Source organism: Mastacembelus armatus, chromosome 19 (assembly GCF_900324485.2).
Source record: "Mastacembelus armatus chromosome 19, fMasArm1.2, whole genome shotgun sequence".
NCBI lineage: Eukaryota > Metazoa > Chordata > Actinopteri > Synbranchiformes > Mastacembelidae > Mastacembelus > Mastacembelus armatus.
The window spans coordinates 10,374,424-10,388,343 of NC_046651.1; the positions used below are offsets into that span (position 1 = coordinate 10,374,424).

At 39.0% G+C, this 13,920-nt stretch overlaps 2 protein-coding genes across 3 annotated transcripts; one reads left to right on the forward strand and one right to left on the reverse strand.

Annotated features, from left to right (window-relative positions):
• The first annotated feature begins 2,994 nt into the window (after positions 1 to 2,994).
• On the forward strand, positions 2,995 to 4,087 carry fgf21 (fibroblast growth factor 21). Its single transcript, XM_026316231.2, has 4 exons — positions 2,995 to 3,254; positions 3,391 to 3,468; positions 3,609 to 3,712; positions 3,797 to 4,087. The coding sequence occupies exons 1-4, from the start codon at positions 3,107 to 3,109 to the stop codon at positions 4,085 to 4,087; spliced, it is 621 nt and encodes a 206-aa protein (XP_026172016.1). The 5' UTR covers positions 2,995 to 3,106.
• Positions 4,088 to 5,829: 1,742 nt separating this feature from the next.
• LOC113135894 (potassium voltage-gated channel subfamily A member 7-like) lies at positions 5,830 to 10,744 on the reverse strand. 2 transcript variants are annotated; one of them, XM_026316230.1, is made up of 3 exons: positions 10,460 to 10,744; positions 9,399 to 10,167; positions 5,830 to 7,501 (listed from the first exon to the last, which is right to left on the reverse strand). In XM_026316230.1, exons 2-3 carry the CDS (start codon positions 10,083 to 10,085, stop codon positions 6,596 to 6,598), a joined length of 1,593 nt encoding a protein of 530 aa, XP_026172015.1. In that variant the 5' UTR covers positions 10,086 to 10,167; positions 10,460 to 10,744; the 3' UTR covers positions 5,830 to 6,595. The 2 variants fall into 2 exon arrangements, with proteins under 2 accessions (XP_026172015.1, XP_026172014.1); XM_026316229.1 differs by having other exon boundaries at positions 9,399 to 10,222.
• Between the last annotated feature and the right edge of the window lie 3,176 nt (positions 10,745 to 13,920).

A 13,920-nucleotide genomic window follows, 5' to 3' on the forward strand; every position in this document is an offset into this window, starting at 1 on the left:
ACGCTGTGGGTGTGGGAAAATATGGTTCCCGAGAAGATATTGATAGTTTAGACAACATGTTGTGGAGCAAACATATAAAAGCTAACACAGCAGCCCTCTAAACCATTTCTCTTCTGCGCTCTCTCAACTGAAAATGACTTCTAAAGAAAGGTTTTCAGTCAATGAGGTGTTGCCACATCCGTTTGACCATGAAAGTGACATAGAGGAGAATGTGTCTGAGACAGAGGATGATGATGAGGAGGATCCTGATTATGAGGCATCCTCCTCTGATGAGAGTGAGCCCCTCAAGGTAGACTTAGTGCTAATGTAATCAAAATGGTTCCAGGCCCCACCAGATACGCTGTCAGCCATGTCCAAGACATAAAATCAGCATTTGAGCTCTTCATTACGCCATCAAACCAAAAGTTTATACTTGACATGACAAATATAGAGGGGAGGCGTGTGCATGGGGAGAGTTGGAAAGACTTGGATGTGACCCACTCCAAGCCTACATTGGGTTGCTCATTTTGGCAGGAGTGTATAAGTCAAAAGGCGAGGCAACAGAAAATGAAAATAAAAATAATATAAAGCCATTAAAACACCAGAAAGATACCTCTGTCCAATTTAAGGTCAATCTGTGAGATTTTACGGTGATCTGCATTTTTCTCCATAGTCATGTAACAGGTATTCTGGATGTATGAGGTGGGTGGGGGTGGTTTTATTTAAAGGACTATTTAAGTAGTCAATAAATAAACATATAGTACCTGATACATACATTTTAGTAAAGTGGAAGGTAATAGGAGGGTTAACCTTTGCTGTTCATAGTCGTCTTACCAGTCACCCTATACCCCAGAGATTCCCTGTAGTTCCTATTTTCCAAAGTCCACTTAGGGGTGTGTTTGTCTCTGTATTGAATCTACTCACCATGGTATCAGCAGTTACTCCTCCTGGCTCCAGTCCCTGTGTTTTCTGGATTCCTGTTCCCATGTTTTCCACTCACCTGATTCCCTGTGTGTCCCGAAGTCAAGGGTGTCAGTGTCAGCTAATCACGTGATTCTTCCTCATTCATGTGTACACCAATCAGCCTTAACATTATGACCACTGACAGATAAAGTGAATAACACTGATTATCTTGTTACTGGGGCACCTGCCAGCGTGGTAACAAAGGTGAACATTAAGTCCTCAGAGTTGATGTGCTGTAAGCAGGAAAAACAGGCAAGTGCAAGGATCTGAGTGGCTCTGGCCAAAGCGTGGTGGCTAGATGACTGGGTCAGAGCATCTACCAAACTATAGCTTTGTTGATTGTTCCTGATCTGCAGTGGTTAGTTCCAGCAAAAAGTCGTCTAATGAAGGATGATTAGTGAACAGACGACAGGTTCATGGGTGTCCAGTGCTCACTGATGACAAGGTTGACCAACTACTTCATTTTCACTAGTGGACAAATGTGTGCTCTTCATGACAGTAGAACTATAAAAGCAAACAGATCCACACGTGCAGTGAGCTGCAGAGTGACACAAGTGCCACCCAACTCCTGCATTGACTCCCTGTGTTCACAGTGTTAGGCAGGTGGTCATGATGTTATGGCTGATTGGTGTATATACTCACCTGTTACTCACCAGCTCTCCCTGTTTGTACTACTCCTTCCTGCTCCTCACCTGCTCCCTGCTGCTTTTGTCCTGTGTTAATAAAGTTCTTTACCTTCTCAATTCTAAATCGTGACAAGACTGACCAGTGAACAGTTTTCTTCAGTCAGTAGCTTGACTTTATTATAAAGGGCATTTGTATTTTTAAAATGATCCATACTCATTCACCTACACATCCCTAATGTATGGAGACATACTGCATATATGAACTGCAATAAGGAGACCCAAAGGGCCCTTTTTTATTTATAATATAACTTTCAGTCTAGCAAATAATATACAGTTGTGTCAATATGATAAACAGATGATCCAGACATTATAACAGTGTCACGATACTTTTAATGAATTTAGACTGTCAATAGTTGGGAAGATTAATGAGCAGAGCTGCTGTGTAAGTGTTTTTCTTTTCATAATGTTTAATTCTCTCGATGGTGTTAATCATTTGTTTAACTTCAACAAGTACGGAGACTCTCAGACGCATTAGAGCAAAACTATATCAACTTGGATGAACTGAGCCTTTTAAGCAGCGACACAATGACTTGACACAAACTGCTACGCTTTAAAAAAAAGCGCAGGAAAAAAAGTTTCACAGTTATGCACCGAGTTTCTTAACTTGCAAATTTACTCTGAATTTACTCATACAGCCTCTGTGCTGCCCAAACAGCTGCAGTCCCGTAAACACTTGAGTTCTGCGTGTAAACCAGTTTCATCCACTGTTTCCCTCATTCTCTCACAGCCACATACATCAAAATAAGATAAACACCATAGTCATTTTTACCAGTAACTGGCAGTCAGCGTGTATTCGGCAAATGACGCAGAAAGATGTCGTTACATCTTTATTGTAGTTATGAAATGTGTATATTTGTATATTTCATGGAAAAATAAGCAATCTGGGTTCCTCTCAGCTTCTATGCCCAAATATAAGAAAATATTATTACTGACAGTAAAAAAAAAAAAAGCAGTGAAAATGTCTTATTGTACTAAGATAGATCAGACACAGAAGGAATAAATACATAATATAATTAATAATAACAAACCCTATAAGCACTCTAATCCTGATGTTTATATGTAATAAAACCTGAATAAATAACAATGGCATCAGTGGTAAATATTTATATCCATCTCTTATGTGCCAGCTGGCTCAGAAGGATAAAAGCCACCTGAACTTGAGTCCAAAACCAGGCATTACCAGCATCTCTTACTGTAAATGACACGGAGGAAGCCCATACATAGAGAACACAGGTCTTCCTCTCAGCAGTTTAATTATGTAGAAATGTCTGACTCATACATTGCCCTCATGAAGTAGGACCTCCTTCTCTTAACTCCTTTATAAGGACGCAAAACTTGCTCTTATTTAGAATTTGTTCGGAAAGAATTTGCTTGCACCGAGCCACATATTTTCTCTTCTGTTCTGTTTATTTATTTCAGCTATTTATTTTGATTTATTCCTTACTCATTTTCTGTCGAGGCTAATTTAAATTGTTCCAATGTTTTTATTTGCACACACCTCTTTCTCTTGCCTGTCTTTGCTTCTATTACTTATTCCACTTCCTTTCTCCTTGGCATTTTATCTCACTGACTCCAACCCACTGTTATCTTTTGGTAATCAAGTCAGAGAAGTGCATCTCTACACAGGTATTTATAATACTTTTTATTGTATTAAATTAGTAATAGATCCTATGCAATAAGGGGAATATTAATTTTGCTCTGATAATGTTTAAAATCCATCATTATTTGATTCCTTCTGCTTCATTATTTCTTCTCGTTACAGATAACCACAGGAGAGGGATGTATTTGCAGATGACTCAGGATGGGAGAGTGTCAGGAAGTGATGTTCAGAGCCCTTACAGTAAGTATCTGGCAAATAAATCAGCAGCAAGCGGCAAATGTTTGTAAATGTTTTATCTACACAATAAACTGGATAATTTGAGACCCAGAAAAATGGGACTCATAATAAAAACATATCTATTTCTGTTTCTGTGTTTCCAGGTGCGCTGGAGCTAAAATCAGTTAAACCAGGCCATACAGTCATCAAGGGACAGTCATCCTCGTTGTTTCTCTGTGTGGACGAAGCAGGCCACCTGAGGGGACAGGTATGCGGAGCAAAGAAAACTTTCAAATCAGAAACTTTTTGTGCTTCCTTTCATTCACTGACATTTTCCATCTGTTACTTTTAGAGTCACTACACAGAGGCTGACTGCACCTTCAGAGAGCTGCTGCTGGCAGATGGATACACCCGTTTCCTCTCCTCACGCCACGGATTTCCTGTGTCTCTGGCATCAAAACAGTGGCCAGATCCACACAAAGTCCCCTTCACACGATTCCTCCCACTTAGGAGTACTCTGATAGAGGACAGCGTGCCAGAACAACCAACAAACACTCAGAAAGATTTCAACGTGGACTCTGACGACCTTCTTGGAATGGGACTAAATTCTCTGGCTAGTCCACAGTTCTCAGTGGATAAGTGAAGAAAATGAACTGCACAGATATCTAACCATATATTTATATATTTTGGACACCTTTTCATTTCAGACTTGATTTTGATATTTTGGGTACTCAAAATGTTTTTAATAGGGCAATAATATTGTACAGTAACTTATTTATTTATTTATTTTGTTTGTGTGTTTGAGAGCATGTTTGTGTTCCATGTTACGTCATGCTCATTTCGATATGTGGGTTTTTTTGGGGTTTCTCCTAAGTTTATGTGACTGGAAAGTCCGACAAGCCTATGAGTGTAATACCTAAGTGGCTGTTATGAGACTGAAGAGGACTTCCATCCATCCATTATCTACACCTGCTTATTCCTATTTTGTAGAGGACTTATGAAGGAAAATAAACTTGATATAAATTTAACATTTATTTGTCTAAGTCGTGCAATGATTCAGTGATTTAATGGGACAACAACAACAAGGAGGAGACATTTAGTGAATGAGGAGATGTCATATTGACCAATAATTACTAGGAGACGTGAGGAAATTGTGGTTATTATGAAAGTGGGAGCACTCTCTAGTGGACAAATGTATGTAATGATAGAAAACAAGTCCAGTAATCTGAACTACTTTGTGGTCCCTGGTGATCATTTGAGTCTTGTAGCTTTGGGTTGGGTAAACCTAGAGTAATGCTTACTGGATGTTATATAATAAATTTACAGTACATATTTTGAGTATAAAGCCAGTGGTATTTTTCTACAAAGTATCATGTATTCTGCAATCTAAACAAAAATAAAATATATCACTTTTCCTTTCCTGAAGTTGTAATGACAGAGGATTTCGTTGAACAGATTGCTGCTGTGTAAATAAAACTGTCCAGACTGACTTTGGAAACTTGATCCTTGAACTGGATCTGACTTTGGTCCAAAATTGTTGCCTAACTCAAGGACGTCACATATTTATTTATTTATTTTATCCAAAATGAAGCTCTAGTTGAGTGTTCACTGCAGTATAAAGGCAGGGTTTGAAGAGAGATGTAGATAGTTCTGCCATAAATATTAGTTCTCCCATGAAAATTCAAACAATAATGCCATTTTCACACAACTTTACCCACTTCATAAAAGAAAAGAGTAGAAATTCTTCCTGAAATGTTGTAAAGTCCAAAATCCCAGATACATTTTTGTTAGTTTTTTTTTCTTTCTTTCTTTTTTTTTTTTTGCTGCACAGACTGACAATCTGTCCCAGTAGTCAGGGATGTAGATATGATCCCGGAAAAAAAAACTTTACTTAAATAAATTTTCCTTTCATTGACTGTTAAACTGGCATCAATAATGCAAATCAAAACACTTTAGTGAAGCAGTTTACATTAGCTGTGTCGGTACACATACCACCCGTGGATTATCACTGTGATGTCGTGGAAAGTCTTATGTGTTCTGGTGAAACTGAGAGCAATGTCATTGGAAGCTACTGCTTATAGCAGCTTAGTAACTGTGGAAAAGGTCAGTCAGGGCAATACAAATGTGAAGCACAGATTAACTGCGTTTGGACCTCAGTGATTAAATACTGTACAGAGATAGAGTAGACAAAGCAGTGAAGGATTAAACTAAATTACTGTATGTTTCATCTTCTAAAATACAACTGGTATAAGTAATGTGCACATTTTTTTTGTTGTCAAATTAAATATTTTCTCAAAATAATTAGTCAATACCGGGGAAATACAATATACAAATATAGGAATATATACAATACAGGAAACCATAAACAACACTGCTCCTTTTAAGAAAATTAATAAAATCCAGTCTTTATTAAAAACGCTGAGTGCATAAAATTAAGCAGATAAATATAGAATTTTTGCCACTGCAATCAACGCCTTGCTCATTAACACAAATACTGTGTCAATAAGTTGCTACAGTGTTGTATTACATCATGATAAAGGCCATGTCAGCTGATACAGGTCGAAACAACACTAATGTGAACTTTGTACATTTCTTACAGAAGGGTGTTGTGAGAATGTGGGGTTGGTTTACTGAGCTCTCAGCTCTGCTGATGTTTTGATAAAACATACTGATCTAATGATCTTTCTAATAATCAATCTGCTTCCACTTCAAACATTAAGGCACAAAGTGACAGTACTAAGACATTATAGTTTCAAGGCACAGAGCAGACATTTTCATCTAAAACACAAGCTGGCGGCCTTAATAAATAACAGCTTATATCATATAATGACCCTGAGAATGTAATACTTAATGTTTTTTTTGTTGTTTTTTTTTTGCTTTTTAAATTATGTTATACAAAAGTTGACTTTGAGTGACATTTGACTGGCTTCTGCTGCAAAGAAGACCTATAAACAAACAAGAAAAGACAATAAAAAGTATGTAGTAAATGTATTATATGTTATATTTATGATTTTATTAACATAGTTTTTGTTTGACGGTTTATTTTCCTTAGTTTCTCACTTCAGGACCTGCAGATGTATTGACTCATTTTTATTCACTTTTCTATTCTATTTCTATTCTTAGTGGCAAGGGTGAAAAACACTCATCTTCCCTAAACCTGAGTGACCAGTGGTTCTCTCAGATACATGTTTCCTCCTCTGTAATCTGTGCCTTGCCCTGTGCACAGTCCAGCCAGCAGAGTGCCATTCAGAGGGTTACAAATGCCTTCAATGGCATAATAATCCCCCTCTGGATCCCTGTCCCCTTCATCTGTTTCCTCTCCTTCCGGCTCCTCGTCGTCCCAAAGTGTTGTCTCGACATGGGTGTACTCACTTTGATCTTCACATTCTGTCTCCCGATGGTAGAAGTAGCTGAAGTTGGACACTATGACGGGGACTGGCAGCGAGATGGTGAGCACACCGGCAATGGCGCACATCGATCCTACCAGCTTACCCCATACTGTTTCTGGGTACATGTCACCATAGCCTACTGTGGTCATAGTGACAACCGCCCACCAGAAGGCGTGTGGTATACTGATGAAGGCAGTGTTGCTGTGGTCAGCCTCGGCAAAGTAGATGGCGCTGGAGAACAGGATGACGCCAATAAAAAGGAAAAAGATAAGCAGGCCCAGCTCACGCATGCTGGCCCTCAGTGTTTGACCAAGGATCTGAAGGCCCTTGGAGTGACGAGACAACTTGAAGATCCTGAACACCCTCACTAACCTGATGACTCTGATGATGGCGAGAGAGGTGGCTGGACTGGCCTCATTGTTCTTGGCCAGCTCTGTTCCCAGAGTGACAAAATAGGGCAGGATGGCACTGAAATCGATGATGTTCATGACATCCTTGAAGAAATGCACCTTGCTGGGAGCGCAAGCAAAACGCATGAAGAGCTCAAACGAAAACCAGCATATACACATGGTCTCCACCATGAAGAAGGGGTCATGGAAAACGCTGTGTGGGAGAGGCATGTTCTCAGATATGTTCTTAGGCTGGGAGTGGTACCTGTAAAAATATTCCTGAAGAAAACATAAAACATATTTGTAAAGCGTAGCAGAAGTAGCATCACAACAAGAATGAAAATACATTGTTGCTACTGTAACTTTGCAAAAGGTTCTTCACATAAATAATTTAGTTTGACACTTTTGCCACTTGTTTCTGGCTATGAGAAGATCTGTACTGTGCCACTATCCAGGTGCAGCATGTAGGTAATTAAATCCAGCTTAGCTTTGCACAGGGACTGAAAGTAGGACTGAAACCCGTAGACTGTTTCTGTTTCAATTAACAAAATGCAACCTGAACCCTTACCCTAAACATACCAGCACCTCAAAAGCTAAATATTTATTTAATAGTAATCGGGCACATAACATGGCAAATTTCAGCTTTTGTACAAATATAAAATTAATCATCCAGTGCTAGTAGCTGGATCTTTTTACTTTTTGGACAGAGCCAGGCTAGCTGTTCCCATCTGTTATCAGTCTTTATGCTAAGCTAAGCTAACTGGCTAGTGCCTCCAGCTACATATTTACTCTACTCTGGATTTCTAAAAATGTCAAACTATCCCTTCAAATGCAGGACAGCTACTGTTCATTAGCGTTTGGTTTACAAACTGCTCCTGAGATGCTGTTTCTGTGGTGTGTACACTTTCCCCAGCCTCTCATTGGTTCTCACTTTTGGCAACATCATAAAAGTGTTTGGCATCTGTGGCTTTAAATTTCAGTCATAGCTGTACCAATCTCTTTTTCAGTCCACCTGTCCTTCCGTCTTCCGTGTCGGTTAGCATTACATTCAAGCATTACATAGTGGACATTTAAAACATCTTACACTTATACGCATGACATAAAAAGTGTGAAAGCGGATGGCATGGATATAGAAGGATCATTCTAGGATGCTGTAATGGGCTGCGTGTAATATTTAAAGTATCAAGGCTGTTGAAATAAACCTAGAGTATTCCTTTTGACTTTCAGTAGCAGGTCAGTGATAGTGTTTATTACTGAAAGTGGACATCTATGTGTTGATCTGCTCCAAGGGCTCTCCTAAGACTAAATTTAACCCAATGAGATCTCCTTAGAGAAACCTGAGAGCGTCTTGCTGCACCACGCCACATCAACGACTTCATCACTATCCCAGCTTCCTTCGCCAGTGCAGCTCAGTGTGTTCGACTCGGATGGGAGTAAGTTACAGTAGTTTCCTGGCAGATCCGCTGTGCAAAGGCAGCCTGGCCTAGCACAGCAGTCCTGGAGGAATGCGATAACATGATCCAACATATGCTGCTCATCCTGTGAGACCTTTTCGTCCCTGATTATAAGCCACCGAAAGCTTTGGCTCACCTTTGTCTGTGTGTGCAGGCACTTGTGTGACCTTTGATTAACACACCTAACTGTGACCTCCCTCTGTCTTTCATTTCTCTCCTTTTTATTTGTATTCCAAGGCCCCACCGGTTACTCCCATGTACCCTTTAGCGTTTCCTGAATCCCAGTGTATCATATTTAACAGCCGACTAAAATAATCACCCCAGAAGCTTCCCTCGGTCTATGTCTCCCTTTGGTTTGCTTCCAGGCATATTGGCCAATAGCTGTCCTCATGCTAGTATTTTTCCTCTTAACTGTACTACTCACCAAGTGTGTGTTTACTTAAACACCTGCTTCCCATGATATCATGTTTCCTTCTGACACATGCAGTCACACGCATCCCATTCAAGACCTTATACCCAGGAGGTTTGAAGTGGGATTACTTAGAAAGTGGCTCTGAATTAACTGGTGTGATACTGAACAAACAACATGGTATAAAAATATAATAAATAGACTGAATGGTTAAAGCTTTTTAAAGATGACTTTTTAGTCAAACTCTCAATCCTGGACAACTCTACTGTTCTGCCTCCCAGACATACAGAACCACTTCAGCCACATTTCCTACCTCTCGTGTCTCTTTCTCATTCCTAAAGTCAGGCAATGTCTCCAGGCAGAAGATGAGGATAGACACCACAATGACCATAACACTGATGATGGCTATGATGCGTGCACCCGATGAGGACTCCGGGTGCTCGAACAGCATCCATAGTCTTTTCTGAACTTCGTTAGATGGCAACGGCCTCTCCTCCTCTTTTGGAAAACCTTCGTCCTCTTTGAAACGGTTCATGATGTCCTCACCTAGCTCGTAGAATATCAGCTCATCCATGAAGATGTCCAGGGGTATGTTTGCAGGCCTCCGAAGCCTCCCGCCTGACTGGTAAAAATACAGAATGGCATCAAAGCAGGCCCGATTGCGGTCCAGGAAGAGCTCATTTCGGAGTGGGTCAAAGTACCGTGACCTCCGTTTAGGGTCACCAAGCATGGAGTCAGGAAATTGGGCTAAGGTGCGAAGCTGAGTCTCATAACGCATGCCCGAGACATTGATGGCAAGTCTTTCACTCAATGCCCATCCACTCCGCCACAGAGACCCAGATCGCCGGCTCTCTTTCTTCTTCTCTTTCTCATTCCCTTTGATCTCCTTCTCTCCTTTTTCCTCACTGTTGCGCTGGTTCTTCAGGTGTTTATCTTTCTCCACATCACTCACTTTCCTTCTATCTCCACTTTCATCATCCTGTGGGTCACTGCAGTCCATCCCTGTTTGTATCCCAGACCAGGGAGCTCTGCAAACCACTCTCTTGACAACTTGTAGAACAGGACTTAAAAGCAAACCTTGTCTGAAACCAGAGTGACAGTCCATCAATCAATTGGGTCTTCAGTCGATGAGCAGTACTTTATGGTATTAGAAACAAATATCTCACATGAAAAACTGCAGCAGTTTCTGGTTGTGTAGTTTCTCATGAATTAGTCTTCATCGTACTTAAACGTTACCTTAAAATTTGCTGATACATTTTTTGAAATGTTACTACCTAATAATTAATAACTTATCAATAATGTGAACTGTGGATACAAATTAGAGACATGAAGCAAAGTTAGTACCCAGTAAGTGAGATTAAAGTATTTACTCACTGTGTGTAAAACAGCTTGACAGAGACTAATGGCAGAATGAGAAATCACATTGTTTGTCTCCTGTAGATCATCAGGTTTTGTGTCTTTCGCTTTGTCTTCATGTCCGTCTGTCATATAGACAAAGTCCTTGTTTGGCTGTCTACCTTCAGTCGCCACTCCTGCACACGTCTACTGGCACATCAGCTTAAATCTCTGACCAGGCCATGCACAAACTGCAGCCTACTTCCAGTTGTTTGCTCAGTGAGCATCCACAGTCTTGTCCTGTCCCTTACTGCCTCACGTTGTCTGTCTTGAAATTTTTTGGGAATGCTGTCCTGTTGAAATTCAATCTCTGGTAGACCCCTCCAAACCCTCCCTGTCCTTTCCCTCCATTTTAGCTATAGGGCATGACAACCTTCATCCACCCTATCAAATGTCACCTCTGCCTGGCAGCAAGTGGTGTTACCCTCTCTAATAAGCATGGTACTCTGACTGATAGACCCTCACTATCCTTCATTAACTCCAAATTATTTAATATAAATATGTCCTATAGAAAACAGTGGAATATACTGTATATTCTAGTGATAGTCGGAGCAAAACAAACATAATAAAGAGCCAGACGCAATTGCTCCATGTTAGATTAGAGAGCGACAGAGGCTCATTGCCAGAAGCATTGATATTTGTACCTCATGAGCCAATATGCCCCTGGTCCTAGTAAGTAGCCTACTTATGTTTCAATAAATTTGTCTTGCTTGTTGAGTGGAAGCATAAATTGTTGCATTAGCCTCCAACTTTGTCATGCAAGTGCTGAACACTCATAAAACTGTTGTGTGTTTTTGTCTGCACTGCAATTTTTTACCAGCTTTGCAATAACATGTAATCAGGAGTAGGCTAACAAGGTATAATAGGAAATAGTCCAACACCAGTGTTGTAGAAGCTGCTGCAACCTGTCAAAATGTTTCTGGAAAAGAGTGGAACAGGTAAATGGGCTCTCCTTTTAATATTTTTAGAACAGCATCATATTAATTAATTAGTGAAAGAATAAGTATTGTCACATTTTCCCAAGCTCAAGGAAATAGTCTGTTTGAAAAATATTTTCTATTGAATAATATAAAATAATAATAATATAAAAGCTTTCATATCTAATGATACAACTTTCCTCTGCAATTGAATCAGTATTAAGTATTATTATTATTCAATTTAACTATTGTTGTTGTTGTTGTTTTAGGCACTTCCAAACTCAGTTATTTCTGAGTTTGTGGTTAAAACAAGAAAAAAAAAACAATATAAGTAAATCTTAAAAAAAAAAAAAAAGTATCTGCAATTAGTCATATGTCCTCATCCATCTGCATCTACCAAAAATACAGTACTGTGTACCACCACCAGAGGGAGGTGGTGTTTTGGCAGAGATGAGAAAAAACAGAAAGGGGCCTCTGCAGACATTTCCTCACAGCTGCCTTCAGTCACAGAAAAAATGCACTACTTACTGGGCTGCTACCTTATACTCCCATCTCATCACATTCAGACTGCTTACAATGGATCTGATGTCCCTTTATGCATATGTGCTTATGAGGCAGCATAGGAATATCAAGAATTAATCAAATGTGCTAAGCAATTTCGTTAGCGTCGGTGTAAAGGGAATCAAAAACAAAATCATGCCCTCTAAATGTTTTGCGTTAATCATCATATTTGTGGGGAAGGAAATGACATGGCAGAGAAGTAGGTTCTGCTGGCTGCACATACCACCACAGATTCTTCACCATGTAAAACTGTGTGAAACAAACACTGGGTACCCATAAGTATAATAGAGATGACTCATCATACCTCATTACTATTTCTCTCCATGTGATCCTTCCAAGAGTCTATATTCAGAGCCTTCCTCATGGATGTAACCATTTTCCAAACAGTGGTGCTAAGATCGGGCAGTAAGTTTGTTGCATGACACTGTTACGAGCGTCAGCTAAAGGTCAACAACTGATTGCCAGCACCCTTAATACTTTGATTTACCTAAACTATAACAATGTGATATATTATGTTTATGATGTGTCATAAGAAATGCTAACCGGGTTTATAGATGACTCACTTGTGTGGGTACGTTTGTAACTGCGACCTCTGTTATCGGGTGTAAGGACAGAATTATTGTGGATCAGTTTAATTATTGAGCTAGAAAAACTGCATATACATCACCTCATCATTCTTAAATGTCATGCCACAGTTACATTTGACATCAAATTATAGATTATTATGTGGTAAGTATTTATTTTAAAGAGGTTGAAAATTATCTAATGCAACAGTCACTGGCTAAAACAAAAACCTGTTAGTTAAATGTTCCTGGAAATGCTGCCATTAAAATATACTATGTTGTTAAACTTCCTGTCACAAATTTAATGTATCATCCTTCAGTTTCTGGGAAAACATTGTAATATTTAAAAAATTCAAAGAAATCTGAAACAAAGTCACAAGATGTTAATGTAACTTTTTCATTTATTTTAATTTCATTTCAATGATTTTAAGCAGTTTTAATGTCTCTGAAAAAGCATCTCATGACTGTTAATCAGTTATTCATTCAAGCTGCTATGGAAATTGATTCACATTAGATCGCATTGACATTCATACATTTTAAGTCTCAATAGTAGAAATATGTTCAATTATGACATTTATTGATATGTTTCTATTTTTTTTCTTGAAAATATAAAAAGATAGATCATGAACATTCCATTGAAATATACTTTATACAGTTTTTGATGAGTTGTTCTTTGTGTTCCAACATTTCAAAAAATAAAATCCGGCATAAGTCACAACCAGATACTCCAGTGACCACCTCTTCTCCCCATTCACTCTCCTACTAAGACCGCAGTACAATGAACTAGTACCTAAGTCTGTTTTATACACTTTGATGGCATGTAAAATGAAAATACATCTTTTGTCTTTGGAATGCTTCCGTGAATATATGATGTTAGTCATATTAGTAATACATGTCATATTAGATGTATGTATATTTGTATGACCTGTTATGTTCATAGTAATTTCTAATTAAAATAACATATTAAAAATATTAGAAAAATCTATTCAGTATGATTACATTTCCTCTAAAACAGCAACTCAGGTCTGATCGCTTTGGAAAATAAAATATTTTTCGATTAGTGCGATTGCTAAGTCCGTTTATGGAACACCATAAAGCCACTACACATGTGGTTGCAATCATCTGAACATCTGCGTCTCAGGGAGGAGCATACAGTAAGTGTCAATCAGTGGCATTTGTGGTGCAGATTGCATACAGTGTCCTCCAAATAAATGAATAAAAGAAACATATTAAACAGAAAGAGGCACATAAATGAATGAACAGAATATCATGGAGGATGGGTTTGTCCAAAGACCACTTAACACCTTCCAAACACCTGGAGAGGACATGTCATAATGTTGTCACTACACATAGTAGCCATTAGATTAACAGTGGCACCTACTTGTCGTGTAAAGCATTG